This window comes from Mesocricetus auratus, unplaced genomic scaffold, assembly GCF_017639785.1.
Source record: "Mesocricetus auratus isolate SY011 unplaced genomic scaffold, BCM_Maur_2.0 Super-Scaffold_100009, whole genome shotgun sequence".
NCBI classification, from domain to species: Eukaryota; Metazoa; Chordata; class Mammalia; order Rodentia; family Cricetidae; genus Mesocricetus; species Mesocricetus auratus.
The window spans coordinates 67,106,507-67,126,381 of record NW_024429193.1 but is presented as its reverse complement, the minus strand read 5'-3'; the positions used below and the strand labels follow the sequence as shown (position 1 = coordinate 67,126,381).

General features: G+C 49.7%; 3 protein-coding genes across 7 annotated transcripts in view; 2 read left to right on the top strand and 1 right to left on the bottom strand.

Annotated features, from left to right (window-relative positions):
- The first annotated feature begins 2,137 nt into the window (after positions 1-2,137).
- On the top strand, positions 2,138-5,448 carry LOC101828170 (glycosylated lysosomal membrane protein). Of its 2 annotated transcripts, XM_005088539.4 has the most exons (6): positions 2,139-2,302; positions 2,760-3,014; positions 3,190-3,390; positions 3,494-3,709; positions 4,621-4,874; positions 4,979-5,448. In XM_005088539.4, exons 1-6 carry the CDS (start codon positions 2,186-2,188, stop codon positions 5,142-5,144), a joined length of 1,209 nt encoding a protein of 402 aa, XP_005088596.1. In that variant the 5' UTR covers positions 2,139-2,185; the 3' UTR covers positions 5,145-5,448. The 2 variants fall into 2 exon arrangements, with proteins under 2 accessions (XP_012982535.1, XP_005088596.1); XM_013127081.3 differs by lacking the exon at positions 4,621-4,874 and having other exon boundaries at positions 2,138-2,302.
- A 422-nt stretch (positions 5,449-5,870) lies between these two features.
- On the bottom strand, positions 5,871-11,194 carry Tmem79 (transmembrane protein 79). 4 transcript variants are annotated; one of them, XM_013120554.3, is made up of 4 exons: positions 11,076-11,194; positions 9,611-10,559; positions 9,180-9,393; positions 5,871-6,999 (listed from the first exon to the last, which is right to left on the bottom strand). In XM_013120554.3, exons 2-4 carry the CDS (start codon positions 10,368-10,370, stop codon positions 6,786-6,788), a joined length of 1,188 nt encoding a protein of 395 aa, XP_012976008.1. In that variant the 5' UTR covers positions 10,371-10,559; positions 11,076-11,194; the 3' UTR covers positions 5,871-6,785. The 4 variants fall into 4 exon arrangements, with proteins under 4 accessions (XP_012976008.1, XP_005080174.1, XP_021088727.1 ...); XM_005080117.4 differs by having other exon boundaries at positions 9,611-10,512; positions 11,076-11,193; XM_021233068.2 differs by lacking the exon at positions 11,076-11,194 and adding an exon at positions 11,022-11,053.
- Positions 11,195-14,350: 3,156 nt separating this feature from the next.
- Positions 14,351-19,875, top strand: part of Smg5 (SMG5 nonsense mediated mRNA decay factor) — a 28,225-nt gene continuing 22,700 nt past the window's right edge. Inside the window, exon 1 of the mRNA XM_005080118.4 lies at positions 14,351-14,578. Coding sequence (XP_005080175.1) covers positions 14,505-14,578 — 74 coding nt within the window. The 5' untranslated portion in view covers positions 14,351-14,504. The remainder of the gene's footprint in view (positions 14,579-19,875) is intronic.

Genomic DNA, 19,875 nt, shown 5'->3' with positions numbered 1-19,875 from the left:
CCTGGCTAGTTAAATGATGAAAGGCTTGTGCCAAGACACCTGGTTCAAATTTGTACCATGCATATTTATTTGTCTGACAGTTGAGATTTAAGTTGGGGCTGGAGAGATGATTCAGTGGTTAAGGACACTTTTGTTCTTCCAGGGTGGTGCACAGGTCTGTATAGTTGAGTTCTAGGACAGCCAGGGCTTTGTAGAGACCTTGTCTCAAAAAAGCCAAAAGAGCATGCCTTCAGTCAAATGTTTTGATAAATTATTGCATTGCTCTTGTAGCTTATTATCTGTGGTAACTTTATAATAAAATTGTGAGCTCTTCCAATAAGAAAACCTTCGTATCTGGGAATCCAATAAATACATCATCAAAAGGAAACCTCTGGGGTGTGTGTGTGTATGATGCCAGAGAACAGCTTTCAGAAGTTGGTTTTCTCAGCTGAGCATAGTGACACATGTCTTTAATCCCAGCCCTCGGGAAGGCAGAGGCAGGAGAATCTCTGTGAGTTCGAGGCCAGCCTGGTCTACAGAATGATTCCAGCACAGACTCCAAAGCTACAGAGAAACCATGTTTCAAAAAAAAAGTTTGTTTTCTTTTCCACCATGTAGGTCCTTGGGGTTGAGCTCAGGTCATCAGACCTGCTGAGTCATCTCACAGGCCCCAGAACTTGAATTTCTCATCCTCCTGTTTCCACTTCTGGAAGGCTGGCATTACATCTTCTTTGTTTGTTTTTTTTTTTTGTTTGTTTGTTTGTTTGTTTTTAAAGATTTTTATATTATATATACAGTGTTCTGCCTGTATGTTTGCCTGCAGGCTCGAAGAGGGCACCAGATCTCATTACAGATGGCTGTGAGCCACCATGTGGTTGCTGGGTATTGAACTCAGGACCTCTGGAAGAGCAGCCAGTGCTCTTAACCACTGAGCCATCTCTTCAGTCCCCACATCTTGTTTTTTTGTTTTGTTTTGTTTTTGTTTTTTAAGACAGGGTTTCTCTGCGGCTTTGGAGGCTGTCCTGGAACTAGCTCTTGTAGATCAGGCTGGTCACATCTTGTTTTTATATGGTTCTGGAGAGGAAATCCAGGACTTCATGAATGCTATCTAGCCCTTCTGGGCTTTGTTTTTGTTGTTGCTGTGTATAATTTGTCTGTTTTTAAGGAAGTTCTTCGTTCTAGCTGGAGCTGTCTTTGTAATCCAGGCTGGCCTCAAACTCATGGTTCCTACCTCAGTCTTCCAAAAGCTTGTTTCTGTTTTTTGAGACCACCACCTGAGGATTCACTAATTATCATTACTATTATTATACGTTTTATCTTATCCATTTTGTGACACATGCTGCAGAATGCATGTGTGAGTCAGGGTACAGCTTCTGGGAATTATTTCCCTCCTTCCAGCATGCTGGTCCTGGATATCCAGTTCATGTCAAACCTGGGGCAAGCACCTTTACCCACTGAGTCATCTTGCTGACTTCCAGAGGGTTCCTTTTTTGTTTTGTTTTCCAAGACAGAATTTTTCTGTGTGTCCTTGGCTGTCCTGGACCTAATTCTGTAGAACAGGCTGGCCTCGAACTCACAGAGATCCTCCTGCCTCTGCCTCTGAGTGCTGGGATTAAAAGCAAGCATGAGTCACCACCCGGCAAGGGTTCTTTTTTGTTTGTTTGTTTTTTGTTTTTGTTTTTCGAGACAGGGTTTCTCTGTATTGTTTTGGAGGCTGTCCTGGAACTCGCTCTGTAGACCAAGCTGGTCTCGAACTCACAGAGATCCGCCTGCCTCTGCCTCCCGAATGCTGGGATTAAAGGCGTGTGCCACCACTGCCTGGCTTGCAAAGGTTCTTTTAAATCAATCTTATACAACAGTTCCTCTCTATACCTTTCTACCACAGAGTACTAATGTACAGATTCCACATGGAATTTACATCTGGGTATACTCAGCACAAGTAACCTGAATTGGAATGGCAGGGTGTCTGAGGAGAGGCAGGAGTGTGTTTACACAACTGGTCTGAAATGCCTTGCAGGACAACCTGTTAAAGATAATGTACCTACCTTCAGCTTTCCTGATGCTATTCCAACTTGTGCTGACATCTGTGTTAATGGATGCGGTCTCTTTAAGAACTGGTTTGGTGGCCCGCCCTCTAAAGGGATCAGGAAGAAGAGAGTCATGTGATGCTGAGCCGATTCCGGCTGAGTTAGACTAGTGCGGCTGTATGTGCCGCTGTTGGGGACCTTCCTGGGGCTGGGTCCCCTGTACCCCAACCCCATGGCTCCTTTTGAGTCTTGTGTGTGCAGCTCCATTTGGCCTGCTGGGAGAAGAAACTCGACAGGTAGGGTCCTGGAACTAAAGTAATAGATGCTTCCAGAAATATAAGCTGTCTATGATGACTGGAGTGGGGCATGGAGGGTTGGAGGGTGGATGCAAGAGAGTGTTAACCCAGAGAGGGATTGTGGAGGAAAGCTTGCATGACTGTTCCCTGCCTCCTGGTGACATCAACCATGGTTCGGCCATTATAGCCCAGGACAGGCAAGTTTGGAGATGTAAAAAGCTTTCTCAGCCCTGAACCTTGACCTCCTCACCAGGGTCAGGGTAATCCTGGGTCTGTCCTATTTCTTCTCAACCTAAATCTGTCCCTGACTCCGGGATCCCTCGGTTTCTACACATTGCTCTTGCCTAGACCTCGAAAGCCTTGCTGTCCCTGGCATTGCCAGGGCCTCTCCTCCACCCACAAGCCGCTTCCTTGCCCGTGACCATCCCTGGTCTTGTTCTCTCCCTCCCACTACCAGGTATCCATGGAGGTCATTTCCGGCTGGCCAAATGCCCCGAACCTGCTTCATATCCGGGCTGTGGGCACCAACTCCACCCTGCACTATGTATGGAGCACCCTGGGGCCTCCAGCTGTGGTGCTGGTAGCCACCAACACCACTCAGAGTGTCCTGAGTGTCAACTGGAGTCTCCTGCTGTCCCCTCATCCTCATGGGGGTCTGATGGTGCTCCCCAAGGACAGCGTCCAGTTTTCTTCTGCTCTTGTCTTCACCAGGGTGAGGGGGCTGAAGAGCTCAGAAGGAGGAACAGAGTCCATTCTACCCCAAGGGAGAGGGAAGGGCTTAAGACAGGGAGGGTGAAGTGGTTGCAGTTTGGGGTGGGTTGAGTGGGAGAGACATGCAGAGAAAGCCCGAGGGAGGCAAGCCCCCTTCCACTCCACCCTGTCCCCAGCTGCTTGAGTTTGACAGCACCAAGGTGTCCGAAGGGGCATCGCAGCCCTCAGGAAAACCATATCCTCCGTACTCCTTGGCCGAGTTCTCCTGGAACAATATCACCAACTCATTGGATCTTGCCACCCTGAGTGCCATTTTTCAAGGCCACCCTGTAGATGAGTCTACTGGAGCATTTGCCAATGGCAGCCTGGCCTTCAAGGTGAGGTTGTGGGTTAGGAACTCAAAAAGCTGATTGATGACGATGGGAGAATCCTTGAAGCTCCATTCTCCCCATATCCACATGGCCTCCTCCTCTTTCCTAGGTCCAGGCCTTTTCTGGATCTGGCCGACCTGCCCAGCCCCCTCGCCTCCTGCACACCGCAGATGCCTGCCAGCTAGAAGTATCCCTGGATGGAGCTTCTCCTCGTGGAAACCACTCCCTATTTGGCCTAGAGATAGCCACTGTGGGTACTGGCCTTGACTGCCCCTCAGTGAAAGAGCTGCACTCCATCGATGATGAGTATGCACCTGTCTTCCAGGTCAGTGGGAGGCAGATGCGTGGGAATGTAAAGTGGGATGCTGTCAGCACCCCCAGAAAACTCGAGCAGCCACTTATTATTTTTTAAAAAGATTTGTTATTTTGTATGTGTGTTTGCATGCGTGCATAGGTTCCTATGGAGGCGAGAAGAGGGTGTCAGACACCCTGGAACTGGGATTACAAATGGTTGTGAGCCTCCTGACGTGGGTGCTGGAAACTGAATTTGGGTTTTCTGCAAGAGCAGCAAGCTCTTAGTCACTGAGCCATCATTCCAGCTGCCAGCACCCCCTATTTTTTTTAAGGGTTTTGTTTTTGTTTGTTTGTTTGGTTGGTTAGTTGGTTGGTTTTGGGGGCAAGAGGTGAGATGGTGTTTGAGACAGGGTCTCCCTATGTAGTCCTAACTGGCCTAGAACTCTTGCTATGTAGCAAGGCTGACCTTGAACTTACAGGGATCCATCTGCTTCTGTCCCCTGAGAACTGCATGCACCACCACACATGGTCCCGTTTATTATTTAACAGCACTTTCTCTGACTGCTTTTAGTGTTGAGCTGTGCTAATATATTGCCTGACACCTCTGCCCTCCAAGGAAGCAGACTAAAACAATGCTTCATGATCTTGAGATGGGGTTCTTCTTAGCCTGGGGTTCAGGAGGGTCTGAAGGCCTACAATGGGCAAGGGCAGAATGGCAAGGCTGTGCCTCTGCCCGTCTCATGCTCTCTAGAGAAGAGAGACTGGTCCCGCTACAACTAGCATGCCAGTTCTAGAAGTACGCTCAGTGCTGAGGACTCGTGCTGGCCTTACCGCTTGTACTGCTGGTGTTGCTAGTGACACGCATGCAGTCTGGGAGAGGCGGAGAAACAGATGGGCACGGGTTGGTGCCTCTCACCCTGCCTGCTCTGCCTTTGCCCCCAGGTGAGTCGGTTGTTGTGGGGCTCTCCACCATCTGGCTTCATGCAATGGCGACCAGTGGCTTTCGCTCAGAAGCAGCAGAACCGGGAATCAGCCCTCCCCTGCCAGGCTTCCTCTCTTCACGCTACCTTGGCTTATTCCCTCCCTTCCTCACCAATTGTCCAAGCCTTCTTTGGGTCCCAGAACTTCTGTGCCTTCAATCTGACATTCGGGGCTCCCACAGGCCCTGGCTACTGGGACCAACACTACCTCTCCTGGTAAGAACCAAGGATTTAGAAAGGTCAAAGCGGAGAAGGCTGGGCCCCTCAGCCTCCTTCCTAAGCTTGCTTACCTTTTTTTTTTTTTAACCTTCTTGATCTAGGTCAATGCTTCTGGGAATGGGCTTCCCTCCAGTGGAAGCCTTATCTCCACTAGTGCTCGGAATCATAGCAGTGGCCCTGGGAACTCCAGGGCTCATATTGCTGGGAGGAGGCCTGTTTCTGCTGCTGCGCTACAAGCAGCATTCCGAGTACCAGTCCGTAAACTGAAACCTACTCTCCAGAGGGAAGGGCAGGACCACGTCTGCCTTGCTGTGCCTCAAACTGTTGGAGAGTAGAGGGTCAGTGTTGACCTGCTTTTCTGCAGACCCTCAGAAGCCAGCCTGGACTCCCTGGGTGATTGTCCTTCCTACCCTAGGGAGAGGCTAGGGCTACAAAAGGAAGGTACACCACTGATGTTTTCTCCTCTGTCGTTTGCTGCTCCCGTTTCCCTTGGATAAAACTTGAAGGCTTACAATGAGAGTGACTGCTTGGCTGCCCTACGGGGCATGAAATAGACATTTTTTCCATGAAAGATTCCTGTTTCTCTCTTATTTTTAAATGAGATTTATGTATTTTACTATATGTGTGTTTTGCTTACTTGTGTGGATGTGTACTCTGTGTGTATGTGTATGTGTGTGTTGCCTTTGGAGGTCAGAAGAGGGCACTAGATCCCCTCGAACTGGAATTGTGAATGGTTGTAAACCACTATATGGGTAAAGGGAATTAAACCAGGGTTCTTTGCAAGAGCAACAAGTGCTCTTAACCACTGAGCCATCCATCTTTCTAGCCCAGATCTCCCTCCCTCCCTCCCTCGCCCCCCCCCCCATGGCTATCCTGGAACTCAGTCTGTAGGCTAGCCTCAAACTCAGAGATTCTCCCTCCCGAGTTCCAGGATTAAAGACATGTACCACCATGTCCAACTGCTTTAGCAAATGAGAAGACTGAGAGGCGTGCTTGCAAGGCAATTTCTATTTGAGGGCACATTTTCTCAACAATCCCAGTGGTCTCCCCTAGGCTCTTGTCAGCCACCCTCCACCCTTGGTCATGATGCTTAGGAGCTGACTTGTGCCCTGGGGAGTGTGGGGGGGGCAGGAAGAAAGAGCCATGGGAGGCGGGCGGTGATTTATTACATACTCACACATACACACTGGGCAAGCAGCCACTCTGCCATCCAGCCACTACATGTGAATATACACACAGTCCTTCTGGAGGGTTCATCTCTCTGCCCCAACCCCAACTTTTTTTTTTTTTTTTTTTTTTTTTGGTTTTTCGAGACAGGGTTTCTCTGTGGCTTTGGAGGCTGTCCTGGAACTCGCTTGGTAGTCCAGGCTGGTCTGGAACTCACAGAGATCCGCCTGCCTCTGCCTCCCGAGTGCTGGGACCCAACCCCCACTTTTACAGTGGGATTTCTTGGAAGTTTGAAAAGTAGAAGGTTACAGGGACCCATGTAGGTTGGGAGAGGGAAGGCAACAGCTGTAATAGTCTTGACTGAGGCAAAAAGAGTCTTGAAGCCACGGATAGAGAGAGAGGGTCTTGAATCCAGGCCCCCTAGGGAGGTTTTCATCTAGTGTCAAAGATGTCTAAGTCCTTATCTGATGTGATTCCAAGTTCTACGCTTGGGCTTAGGCAGTTTTCCATCTCCTTGACTTTCATCTATGCAGCTGGCAGAGACCCCTGGCCCACAGGAAGCCGGTAGTGAGGTAGTGGGAGGCCTGGACGGAAGTGAGCTTCTCCAGTCTCAGGTTCTCGCACTCCAGGAGTAAAACAACAGCTAAGAGAGAACTGGATGGGGCAGTAGCAAGGTTCCTCACATTGAAGGGCAAAGGCCGGGCCTGCAATTGTTTCAGGGAAGCACTGAAAGTCCCCTGCTCAGCCCCAAGAGCGCGGCCTGTATTCGGAGACCGATCGCATGTGGTCCGGGTAGTCCAAGCGGCTCTCAGAGGCAGTGAGCATGCGCTCTGGCTCTACCACGAACATGTAGTAGAGGTTCCACATCAGCATGGCCAACAGCGGCAGGAAAGTCAACCCGTAGCCAAAGCCTCGGAAGGAGCGGCCCACAGCAAAGGTCAACCAGTAGATCAACCTGTGGGAGCATGACAAGCGTTATCTACTCTCCAGGGCCCAGTCAACCGGTCATGAGCAGTGGGAGACCAGATACGAGCAGGAGCCATGCAGGCACTACAAGCGCCCAGTTTATACATATGCTCACAATGTTTACTTTCCCACATCTTTAAAGTGAGAATATTATTCCCGTCTTCTCTTTCATTTAATTTAAAATTAAAGTGGGCAAAATTAGGGAGGGCGAGGGAGGAGGGGAGGGAGAGGGAGCTGGGATTGACATGTGAAACAAGCTTGTTTCTAACTTAAACAAAAAAAACTTCTACCATAAAAAAATAAAGTGGGCAAAATTAATTTCATTTTGTTGTTGTTGGTTTTCTTTTCAAAACAGGGTTTCTCTGTGTATTAATTAGTCCCAGCTGTCCTGGAACTCACTCTGTAAACCAGGCTGGCCTCGAACTCAGAAATCTCCCTGCCTTTGCCTCCATAGGTGCTGGAATTAAAGCATGTACCACCACCACCACCCTGTCAATTGACTCCTTCCTTCCTTCCTTCCTTCCTTCCTTCCTTCCTTCCTTCCTTCCTTCCTTCCTCCTTCTCTCTCTCTCTTTCTTTCAAGAGTTATTTATTAAGTACACAGTGTTTGCAGGCCAGAAGGGAGCACCAGATCTCATTACAGATGGCTGTGAGCCATCATGTGGTTACTGGGAATTGAACTCAGGACTTCTTCAAAGAGCAGCCAGTGCTCTTAACCTCTGAGCCATCTCTCCAGCCCCGAGCCAACTAATTTCTTTTTTAATTAAATTACAATTAAATGTTCATTTATGTGATCCAAAATTAAATGACAATTCAACTTTAATGTTTTCTTCCCCTGTTGGATGGTAGTGCCACACTCTAATCCCAGCACTCAGGAGGCAGAGGCAGGCGGATGTCTCAAACTCAGGAGTTTGAGGCCAGGCTGGTCCTCAAAGCTAGTTCTAGGATGGCCAAGGCTACACAGAAAAACCCTGTCTTGAAAAAGCATAAAAACAAACAACAAAAATTGTCTTTCCTTTTTTGATTCCCACCCTATTCTCCTCAACTCCCACCCTAGGCATCCGGTTCTACAGTTTTGGAGTCATTTCTGTTTTGTAGATATTAACAAAAACCTTCACAAAGCTAGGCAAGTGGTCTGCCACTGAACGATATCCTCAGTCCCCCAGTCCTGCCTTCCCCCTCCCAAATGAAGGGATTGCGGGCACACTTACCAGAGCCTTCTGAATGCTAGGCATGTACTCTATTAACCGAGCCAGCTCCCAAGTCCAGTGTCTCCCCTCACTCCCAACTGCTTTGTTTGTTCACTTTTGGTTTGTTGTTGAGCTAGAGTCTCACTATGTGGCCCTGTATGGCCTGGAACATGTACTGATTCTCCTGCCTCTGCTTCCTGAGTGGTGGCTGGGACCACATGCCACTGCATGCCACTGCACGCCACTACACGCCCTGCTCCGGTCTCTTCCTTAGACAGTTCAAGTGTGGTGGCCCAGATTTTTAATCCCAGCGCTCATGAGCCAAAGGCAGGTCTACATGGTTTTTCGAGACAGGGTTTCTCTGTATTGTTTTGGAGGCTGTCCTTGAACTAGCTCTGTAGACCAGGCTGGCCTTGAACTCACAGAGATCCGCCTGCCTCTGCCTCCCAAGTGCTGGGATTAAAGGTGTTCGCCACCACCCGGCGTTCCAGGACATCTCGAGCTCATCTCAAACAAAACAAAACAAAGGCTCACTTTCAATAATGGTAGGTTTGAGGCCAGCCTGAATTACATATTTTCAGTCAGTATGGGCTACATTTTGAGACTGTGTCATAATAAAATAAAATTCCCTGATGGCTCCAAATTGATTGAAAGAAAAGCAATGAGAGTGAACTAGCCTCTGGGTAAAGAGGTCAGTGCCCTTAACCAAGGTTCTGCTCTCTGACAAGCAGATTTGCTGCCAGAGACAAAGGGATCAGAGCCATTTAACCACTAGAAAAGGAGGCTGTTTAAGTGCAGTAACGGCTCTGTGTTGTCCAGAGTCTAAATCCCAGGCAGTTCATTTCCTTTCTCTTTTGGGGTGGAGGTGCTTCTCTGTGTGGCCCTGGCTGTCCTGGAACTCACTCTGTAGAGCAGGCTGGCCTTGAACTCAGAGGTCCACCTGCCTACCCTAGCCTTGGACACCATAGCACATACTCACCGAGATATTGCGAACAGACCAGTGAGCAGGGGGAGCAGCTTGAGGTTGTCCTGGGGCAGGTAGGTGGAAAGGACGGCCAGATTGAAGAAGTAGAGGATGAAGAGTTGCACAGACTGGGCCACGTACTGCCGGTGGATCTCTACTTCCCGCCTGGGCTCTCCGAAGGGCCGGAGGGCAGAAAAGCACACCAGGCTCAGCCCGTACACAAGGAGCCCTGGCAGGGGAGGAAGCACACACACCACACAGGGTCAGAAAAGGCAGGAGGGCTGGCACGGCTTTCTCAGAGGACTGCCGAGAGGACACAAGCGCTCTCTGAAAGAGAGGGGGCAGGGAGTGGCAGGTTTGGGTTCCAGCAGAATGAAGAGAGACCACCCCAACCAGGCCTCCCTAGTCCACTTCCTAGGCAGCCCTTCTCCAGGTCCCAGACTCACCTAGCACGATGGGGAAGGTGGCAAAGACCCCACAGCGTAGGGTGTAGATCAAGCGGGAGCTCATGGTGGGCAGCCTCGGAGCATCGAAAGGCAGGAAGGCGTAAGCTCCGTACAGCAGGCAGGGGAAGAAAATGAGGGCAGCCACCACCGAGGCTACAGCCCTCAGTGCTTCGCGGCCTCCACAGCTCCCACAGCCCCCACAGGACCGGCCAGGGGGTCTCACAACTGCCTCAGCCCACTTGCACTCTGGAGGCTCGGGGTGGCTGAGTCGGGCTGGCAGGAAATTCCTGCGCTCCATGCGCTCCTGTGGCCTCCGCTCGATACACTGTAGGTCAATGGGCACAAAAGCCCTAACTGAGTTTTCAAGGAGCAAGCTGGCATCATCTTTGAGTGGTTCCTCGGGCTTAGTAGTGAGTGGTTCCTCCAACTTAGTGAGTGGCTCCAACTCTAGGGGCTCTGGTTCAATATCTCGCCAGCCTGGGGGATCTGGAAGTGGGGCGCTGGGCTGGGGGTCAGTTCCCCAGGGCAAGGTCGCAGCCTCACTTATGGTGCTCTCTGGACCATCCTCAGGCCCCTCTCTGACTATGGGAGACCCAACTGAAGACCCCACTCTGAGAGACTCAGCTCCAGGGGACTCGGTCCCATCTTCTGCCTTGGGCTGCTGGACAGTGGGGACTAGCGCCTGTGGTGGGCTCTTCTCTGGAGCTTCGGGCCCCTTCATTTCCAGCAGGGCCAGTGTCTCCGGTTCCAGTTCTGTCATGGTGCGCTTCAGTTCTAAGGTCTGCTCCAAGGTGATATCATCCTATAGGGAGTGGGGTGAGCTCTGCGGAAATACCCTGACTTCTGGCCCCGGAACAGTGCCTCAAACTGGAACTCACCAGAGCAGCCGGCCTCATGGGACTCTAGGGAGGCGGGAGGACTGTGTTGAGACAGAGGCAGCAGGGGAGGGCTGAAATGGAGGAAAGATTTCAAAGGAAGTGGCATCCAGCAGGACAAGGGTGAGTCAATGGGGGGCACAAGCCGTGGTCCCCGTCTACGCCCACACTTGCCAACCCCTGGGCTCATGGCCACCCTAGCTTGGGAATGGGAGGAACTGGGTTGAGAGCCTCTTTCCAACTTCCAACACCCTATAAAGAAACTGCCCTTTCACCCTTCCATTTGCCCTCTGCCCTGCAGATCCCTGCCCGGAACCCTCTTGGCCACTGATACCTGTTGCCAGATAGTCAGTCCCTGGTTCCCAACTCCAGGGACCAGTCACTTTCTAAACCCCCCCTGCCAGTCCCACCCTTCCACCGCGCTGGGCGCCACTCGGACTTTCAGCTCTAGTGTAGCTGTCCCCATGCCTTCCTCTTGTCTCTCCCCTGCCACCCTCCAGGTCACTACTCCTGGTCAGGGCTTTCCCTTCACTCACCTCCAGGGCCCTCCTCCCCTTGCCCTTTGGACCCATGATACCCTCTTACTTTACCTCTGCGGAGGGAGAGGCGGAGGATCCCCGGAAAGGAACTGCCTAGCTCCTGGCTGGCTCTGCCAGTATTTCCCAGTCTCCCTCCCCTTGCCTGTGTCTCCAAACCTGTCTGACCAGAGCAGGTGGGGCCCAGATTAAAGGCACAGGCCCTGCCCTACAGAATCTGCCGACTGGAAGAGCTCTGGAGGAGGACGTCATCCTTTTTGAAAGTCAGGGTGCAGCCGGACATAGAGGTGTGGACTTTAGGTGTTCTGGGATGTGTAAGAGCTTCCAGTTCAGGAAGCATCAGGGGAAAAGTGGGTTTGTACGCCAATCTTACAGTAAGTTGGGAAAAAGATGCCTTGTAAGTTTGTCAATTCTGTAAATGTTTATTGAGTATCTGTTATTAATAATGTGCTGTTCTTGTGGTGTGCACGCCTTTAATCCCAGCACAGGTGGCAGAAGCAGGCAGACTTCTATGAGTCTTAGGACAGGCTGGTCTAGAAGCCAAGAAGATCCAGGACACCCCGTGTAAGAATTCAGACATTATGCTGGCCTGCCCCTGTCACCTGGCAGAATGCACTCAGGCAGTACCCTGGTCAGCCCAGATGCAAAGGACCCCTTTAGAAGAAAGACCTCAGGCCTTTAATCCCAGCACTCCCAGCACTCTGAGGCAGAGGCGGGCAGATCTCTCTGGGTTCAAGGCCAGCTCTGGTCTACAGAGCAAGTTCCAGGACAGCCTCCAAAGCTAAAGAGAAACCCTGTCTCAAAAACAAAAACAACAACAACAACAACAAAAAACAAAACCCAACAAAAAACAAAAAACAAAAACAAAAAAACCCTAAAAGAAAGACCTCTGCCCATTTATGCTTTTTCCTCGTCTCCTCTCTTTCCCTCTCTCTTCCCTGGTATTCCCCTGGGCAGACAAGGCTTTTACTGTCTCTGTCTTCTCTTCTGTCCTCCCTCTGCTCCCTCTGTCTCTTTATCTCTTTTCTCTTCCCCCCTTTTCTTCTTTTTTGGGGGGATTCCGAGATAGCATTCTCTGTGGCTTTAGAGGCTGTCCTGGAACTAGCTCTTGTAGACCAGGCTGGTCTCCAAATCACGGAGATCTTCCTGCCTCTGCCTCCTGAGTGCTGGGATTAAAGGAGTGTGCCTCCCTCTTTCTAATAAAGCGTCTCACTAAGCGGTCTGCCTGGCATATTTGTTCCTCCGCCTCGGTTACCTTCGTCTGCCATGGAATCCTCGAAAGATTCACCACACTTTATCATAACACCCAGAGATACATAGAAGAGACCCTATCTGAAAAGCAAAAACAAAAAAATTCCAACAAACGAGTGCTATTTTAGGCATAGGTACAGAAAAGAACTAGTGACAATCAAGGTTTCTAGCTTTGGGGTAAAAAAATAAATTCACACAGCCTGGCAGTGGTGGTGCATCCCTTTGCTCCATCCCAGCACTGGGGAGGCAGAGGCAGACGGAAATTTGTGAGTTCGAGGTCAGTCTGGTCTACAGAGAAAATCCCCGGACAGCCAGGACTACACAGAAATCTTGTCTTGAAATCAAAATCAAAGCAGTAATAATAACAACAAATCACACTGAATCAGTATGAGAATTTCAGTACAGAAAGCCCCTTTAAGGTGACATTTAAGTCAAAACCCAATGGGAGTTCAGGAGTTGCTTGTGGAGGAACCGCAAGTCAAAGGCCAACAGATACTGTTTTGGGAATGGAAAGAGGGCTTGGTGGCTGGAGGCAGGAGCAGAGTGGTGTGTGCATTGCCATGACGATGAAGACACATGCAGGACCCTAAACGCCTTGCGTTTAGCTTAGGTTTATGGTTAAGAAAGCAATAGGGCTGGCAAGATGGCCTACCAGGTATGGGCACTTATGACCAAGCCTGATTACCTGAGTTTGACCCCTAGGAACTGCATTGTGGAGGGAGAAACGTGGCTTCCCCAAGTGCGCTGACCACCACAAGAATGCAGTGAAATGCATGCCACCACACATGTATACACAGAAATGGATGTAGTGTTCTGGGAGGAATTCCTTAAACAAACAGACAAACATAACCCCACTGCGCCCGCCCCCCTGCCCCAGCCATCACTTCCCGGGCTCCTCCCCACATTCACGCGGGCATTTTGGCTGACTTGGTAGTGTGCATGCAGTCACAGGAGCTGTGCGTTCCTGTGTCCCACAGCACCGTCATGTCTGGCAAACACTGTTTTTTAATTTTTTTTTTTTTTTATTTTTACGAGACAGGGTTTCTCTGTATTGTTTTGGAGGCTATCTGTCCAGCCCGGCCTCGAACTCACAGAGATCCGCCTGCCTCTGCCTCCCTAGTGCTGGGATTAGGCAAACATGTTTTTTTTGTTTTGTTTTTTTCGAGACAGGGTTTCTCTGTGGCTTTCGAGGCTGTCCTGGAACTTGCTCTGTAGACCAGGCTGGCCTCGAACTCACAGAGATTCGCCTGCCTCTGCCTCCCAAGTGCTGGGATTAAAGGCGTGGGCCGCCAACGCCTGGCTTTTTTTTTTTTTTGCAAACATGTTTTGATGTACTCTTCTCTATACTACCTCAGGCCCCTCAAATCTTTTCGCTACCCCTCTTCTGCAATGATTTGTGTCTTGTTAATTAATTTTTATTTTATGTGCATTGGTATTTTGCCTGCAAGTGTCTGTATGAGGGAGTTGGATCTCCTTGAACTGACTGTCATGTGGGTGCTGGGAATCGAAACCAGGTTCTCTTTAAAAGCAGCCAGTGTTTTTAACCGCTGGGCCATTTCTCCAGTCCCTAGCTGTTCCGTTTAGAACTGAGCACTCTCTCTAGTCTTTTTCTCTCCCCTGAAAACTTTATCATGCCATGGTGCGCGTGCATGCGTGTGTGTGTGTGCAGGTCAGGACAAACTGCTCGAGTCGATTCACCTTACACCATGCGGGTTCCGGGGGCCGAGTTTGGGCAAAGCGCCTGTATCAGCTGAGTCATCTCGCCAGCGCGCTCTTTTTAAATTTATTTTATTTATTTTCTGAAAGTGCCTCGCTAGGCAGCCGGGCTGGGAACTTGCTGCAGGTTGCCTGGACTCCCTAAGTGCTCGAACGACAAGCCTGCTCCGGTAGGCCCGGTTTCCCTGACACCTTTGACAACACAGGTCTCCTCAAGGACTTCAGAGAAACCCGGCAGAAGCCATGCTGCCCCGAATTAGTTCGGGTAACTTCCGGGAGAGAAAACAATCTTTCGCGAGATTTGGTAGAGCGGTCACTGGTCCGCAGCTTGGAGGCAGCTATCGCGAGATTTGATAGGCGGAGGAGGAGCCATCTCAAGCAGCCGCCTCACAGCGATGGCGGCCGAGCAGGGCCGGCGGCGGTGGCTGCTGTGGCTACGGCTGGAGACGGCAGCGGAGGAACCAGTGGTGGGTGGCGGGGGCCAGTGACCAGGAGGTGCCCCCGGGCCCAGGCACCATGAGCCAAGGGCCCCCTCCAGTGGAGAGCAGCGAGCCTGAAGCAAAGGTCCTCCACACCAAGCGGCTTTACCGGTGAGAGGGCCGGGGCGTGTGTGCAGCCTCGGCGGGGAAGCGGGGCCGGCGAGGGGCGGGGCCTGCGGCGGGCGGGCCCGACGAGGGCGGGGGTGCAGCCTGGAGCGGGCGGCGGGCGGGCGAGCCAGGAGCTGGGAAGAATTGGGTGGGTGGGAGGTTTGAAGCATTTGCAGAAACCCTTGCTGCAGTGAGCGTGGCGCGGCGCGGGGCTTTGCGGGTCGGAGAGGTCCGGTGGGAATTGAAGGCTAGAAGGGTTGGATAGGTGAGGATGGGGGTCACAAGTGGGAAAAAAAACCGAAGGGGACTGGTGCTCAGACCCCTGCTGAGCACCAGGGGTTTACTGGAAACAACCCTTGACCGAAGTCTACAAAAACAGGTTCGTGTCCTTGATTTGTCCCTCTGGCTGTGTGACCTTGGGCCTCAGTTTCTTCTTCCTTAAAAGGAAGGATCTGGAACTGGAGAGGTGGCTCAGCAGTTAGGAGCACTGGCTGCTCTTCCAGAGGACCTGGGTTCAGTCCCCAGCACCCACACAGCAGCTCACGACTGTAACTCCAATTCCAGGGAATCTGACACGCAAAACACCAATGCACAAAAAAAATAAAAGTAATCTTTTAAAAAAGAAATTTTTGTCGGTCGGTGGTGGCACACACCTTTAATCCCAGCATTCAGGAGATAGAGGCGGGTGGATCTCTTCGTTCGACGCCAGCCTCGTCTACAGAGTAAGTTCCACAGGACAGGCCCTGTCTCAAAAAAAAAAAAAAGAAGGAAATTTCAAATTATAAAAAAAGGAATTGAGCTGGGCGTTGGTTGCACACACCTTTAATCCCAGCACTTGGGAGGCAGAGGCAGGTGGATCTCTGTGAGTTCGAGGCCAGCATGGTCTACAAGAGCTAGTTCCAGGACAGCTTCCAAAGCTACAGAGAAACCCTGTCTTGAAAAACTAAAAAAAAAAAAAGATTTGATTTGAATACACTCAAGTCCTTTATAGCTCACATTTTGTGGACTCTGAATGAGAAAAAAAAGCTAAAAGACTAGCAGATGGCTAGGAAGAGCCATGGAGGACGTTTGGTCCATAGTATTCAAGGCGCCCTCCGACTATTTCTTCATTCCTTACAATCTGTGTCCACACTCTTCTTGTATAGATCAAGTGGAACTTGGATCCCAGAGCTCAGTCATGGTCGGATGAGTTTTCTGCTTTCTAGTGGGAAGGAAGTGGGGCTTAGGACTTCCATTTACCTCAGGCCGTAGCTGAATGGAGGTGTTTTCCTGAGAAGGATGCTGGCCCTGTCCTGCCCATTCTCGGCAGCGAAAGAACCAGGGTCTGGTTGTATTCGTGTGTCCTGCCTGTTCTGGCCTTGTAAGCCAGAAGGTGAAAGGGAAGGTGGTCCCGATCAGCAGCCCCTGGCCTCCCACTGGGGCCTGAGAAGTAGTCCCAGGCTGAGGAGTTCCCTGGAGATGGCTTGTATAACTACTAGAGGAGCTGCCAAGTTCTGGGCTGTCTGTCAGGTACAGTGGGCAGTGTCTGGTAGTCCTTGTCTCCAGCCTTGTGGAGGGCTCTGGCCAGTCTTCTGATTGTGTGGAGCTGGCTTTCTCAAGCCTTTGTTTCACAGGACTGACAGATTGAGCTGGTATGTTTGCAGTACATGGCTTCTATGCATGTATGTGTGCATATGTGTTATCTGTGATTGTGTTGGTATGAACATTTGCGGCAGCCAGTGTGTGTGTGTGTGTGTGTGTGTGTGTGTGTGTGTGTGTGTGTGTGTGTTGGGGGACACTCTAGTAATGATGGTCTGATTTCTGGTAATTGTGTTGTTAGACTGTGGAGCTGCCATTGAGTTTAAATAAACTCCCACAGCTAGCTGTCTACAAAAATAGCATTTTGATATCTTTTGTTTGTTTTGTTTTGTTTTTCTTTCTTTTTTTTTTTTTTTCGAGACAGGGTTCTCTGTGTAGTTTTGGAGGCTGTCCTGGCACTCGCTCTGTAGACCAGGCTGGCCTCGAACTCACAGAGATCCGCCTGCCTCTGCCTCCTGAGTGCGGGGATTAAAGGTGTGCGCATTTTGCTATCTTTTAAGGCTATTTGAAGAAAAAGAAGCAGGAAAAGTGTTGCTGGGAAATCTACAAACACCAATTAATTTATTAGGCCAGTTAATTCTGTACGTGTTTTAAAAATATTTTCTTTATACTACAGTGACCCTTGAGTCAAGACTGATTTTCATGGTTTCAGTTTCTTGAAGAAGCTGTCTGATAGACACTGGGGAAAGGTACTAAGTGCTCTCAGATTTAAGCATTGGTCTTTTATAGCTTTCTAGAGTATCAGGTACCAACTTCTCTCTCTTTTTTTTAAATTGAGACCTTAAGGAAACATCTGGACTGGGGTGTGGGTTAGTGGAGGTATTGGGTTCAGTCTTACAGCAACATCAACAAAAAAATGAAAAACCTGTACTCTTATTACATCAGTCTGTGTCACTGGAGCCCCTTTGGGGTCAGGAAGTTTAGACAGGACAATCACTTGAACTCAGGAGTTTGAGTACAGCAAGGCCCTCAACCCTCCCCCCCCCCAAATCCTGCAAATATAAAACTCTGTTCAAGGGACTAAGCTTCTACCTGTGTCATTGTGGTTCAGACTGGCCGGAAGGGCTTGGCTGTTACCTCTAGGTAGCTGGAAAGGTAACAACTGAATTCCAGAATGTTGAGTTGTCAAACTTGCCTGTGAGAAGGCTTTGTTCTCCAGCCCTCTCCTTCAGCTGGGTGCTGTCAGTCATCTGACCCTGCATAGGGCAGTTTTAGTGGTGTGCTAGTGGGCCATGCAGAATCCAAGCCTGCTGTGGTCCACTTTCTCTGGCCTAAGAACACACATCTAGGTTGTTCTGGGAATCATCGGTCTTCTGTTTCGGATTGCCTTTGTATCTTCTTACATAGCTTCTACCTGTCATCCTCCTGTGTTTTACCCTTCTAGAGAAGAGCCTACTTTTGGGGCTTCTTGGGTATCTGTTGTAGAGTTCTGTGGCTGTACCTCAGTCATATAACAAAAAGGAGATTAATGCTTGCTGAACATTTACCAAGCACTGACATGAGTGTTTATTAACAAAAGTAGGTAATTATCATGTTCCCACTTTATAGCAGGGTGAACTGAGACAGAGAGGTTGGATATCTTATTTAGTACCACAGAGCTGGTTATAGATGAAATCTGAACCAAGGAGTCTGGTTCTAAGCCTACAATCTTTGTGTTATGTTTTTGTTTGTGTAGAGACAGGGTCTCTCCATGCGTCCTTGGCTGGCCTAAAACTTAACTATGAAGATAGACATGACCTTGATACAGCTTCCCCACCTCCTGAGTTCACCACTACACCTGGCCAAGCCTACAGTCTTTTTTTTTTTTTTTTGGTTTTTCGAGGCAGGGTTTCTCTGTATTGTTTTGGAGCCTGTCATGGAACTCGCTCAGTAGACCAGGCTGGTCTCCAACTCACAGAGAGAGATCCGCCTGCCTCTGCCTCCAGAGCGCTGGGATTAAAGGTGTGCGCCACCACCGCCTGGCCTGCCTACAGTCTTTGATATGTGGTCTTGCTGTATATGTATAGCTTGGGCTGTCCCAAAACTTGCTGTGTAGCTCAGGCTGTTCTGGAATTCACAGAATGTAATTGTAGTGCTGGGATCACTTGTGCCTACACTTGGCCTGAAGCACTATTTTGTTTTTCAAGACAGGGTTTCTCTGTGTAGGCCTGGCTGTCTTGGAACTCCCTCTGTAGATCAAGGTGGCCTTGAACTCAGAGATTCAGAGGGACTGGCCTTTTGTTTTTTGTTTGGTTTCTCTGTGGTTTTTTGAGGCTGTCCTGGAACTAGCTCTTGTGGACCATGCTGGTCTTGAACTCACAGAGATCCGCTTGCCTCTGCCTCCCAAGTGCGCCACCACTGTCCGGCGGGACTGGCATTAAAGATATGCGCCACACACAAGTGTGTGGGCATACTTTTGCCATGATACGGGTGTCAGAGCCTCTATGGAGGTGAGAGGACAACTTATTTCTGGAAGTCAATTCTTTTCTTCTACCATGTGGGCCTCAGGGATAGAATTCAGTCATTAGATCTCATAGCAAGTGCCTTAACCCTTAGCTGAGCCGTCTTGCCATGCCACCTTCTCCCCTTTTTAAGATAAAGTCATGTACTTCTCTACCTCGTGAGTGCTGGGTTATACATAGTCCCTCAGTTTTGTTTGTAGTGTTTTGTTTGTTTTTTGCATTTATTTATTTATATGCATACTCTTGGCATGTTTCCTATTAAATTTATGGACGTATACACCAACTTGTTTTTGTTTGTTTGTTTATTTTGAAACAGGGTTTCTCTGTGTAGCCCTGGCTTCCTAGAACTCACTTTGTAGACCAGGATGGCCTTGAACTCACAGATCCACCTGCCTCTACCATCACTACCCAGCGACCACAGCAACTCTATAAAGGAAAACATTTAATTGCGATATCTGCTTACAGTTTCAGAGGTTTAGTCCATTTCATGGGAGGGAGCATGGTGGCATGCAGGCAGACATGGGGCAGGTGCTGGGGAGGGAGCTGCTATGTTGACATGTAGGCAACAGAAAGTAGACTGAGAGAAGCTTAAGCAAACAAAACCTCAAAGCCTGCCCCCACGCTGACACACTTCCCCCAACAAGGCCACACCCTCTCCAGCATAGCCACACCTCTTAATAGTACTATTCCTTATAGGCCTATGGGGGCCAATTGCATTCAAACAACCACACTACTCCCAAAAAAAAAAAATACTCTCATGACAGAATTAGAACTAGAAACACACTTACCTTTATATTCTCTTTCATAACTTGTTTCCTGCACTCTTTTGTAACAAGTCTTTCTCTGTCCTGCCAGCCAGATCCCAAACAGTCACAGAGACACATTAATTATGCAAACTTAGCCTATAGCTTAGGCTTGTTCCTAACTAACTCTTATATTTTTTGGAGGGGAGGGTTCGAGACAGGTTTCTCTGTGGCTTTGGAAGCTGTCCTGGAACTAGCTCTTGTAGACCAGGCTGGTCTCACAGATCAGCCTGCGCCTCCCCAGTGCTGGGATTAAAGGCATGTGCTACCAACGCTTGGCCTAACTTTTTTTTTTAAGATTTTATTTATTATGTATATACCACTTCATGTATGCCTGCAGGCCAGAAGAGGCCACCAGATCTCATTACAGATGATTGTGGGCCACCATGTGGTTGCTGGGAATTGAACTCAGGACCTCTGGAAGAGCAGCCAGTGCTCTTAACCTCTGAGCCATCTCTCCAGCCCCCCTTGGCCTAAC

Coding starts and splice junctions, on each gene's coding strand:
- LOC101828170 (XM_005088539.4), top strand. CDS start 2,186: ATGTGCCGCTGTTGGGGACCTTCCTGGGGCTGGGTCCCCTGTACCCCA. Junction 3,391..3,493: donor ATGGCAGCCTGGCCTTCAAG/GTGAGGTTGTGG, acceptor CCTCTTTCCTAG/GTCCAGGCCTTTTCTGGATC. Junction 4,875..4,978: donor GACCAACACTACCTCTCCTG/GTAAGAACCAAG, acceptor TTCTTGATCTAG/GTCAATGCTTCTGGGAATGG.
- Tmem79 (XM_013120554.3), bottom strand. CDS start 10,370: ATGACAGAACTGGAACCGGAGACACTGGCCCTGCTGGAAATGAAGGGG. Junction 9,394..9,610: donor CACCTTCCCCATCGTGCTAG/GTGAGTCTGGGA, acceptor CTCCCCTGCCAG/GGCTCCTTGTGTACGGGCTG. Junction 7,000..9,179: donor GGTCTGTTCGCAATATCTCG/GTGAGTATGTGC, acceptor ATGCTCCCACAG/GTTGATCTACTGGTTGACCT.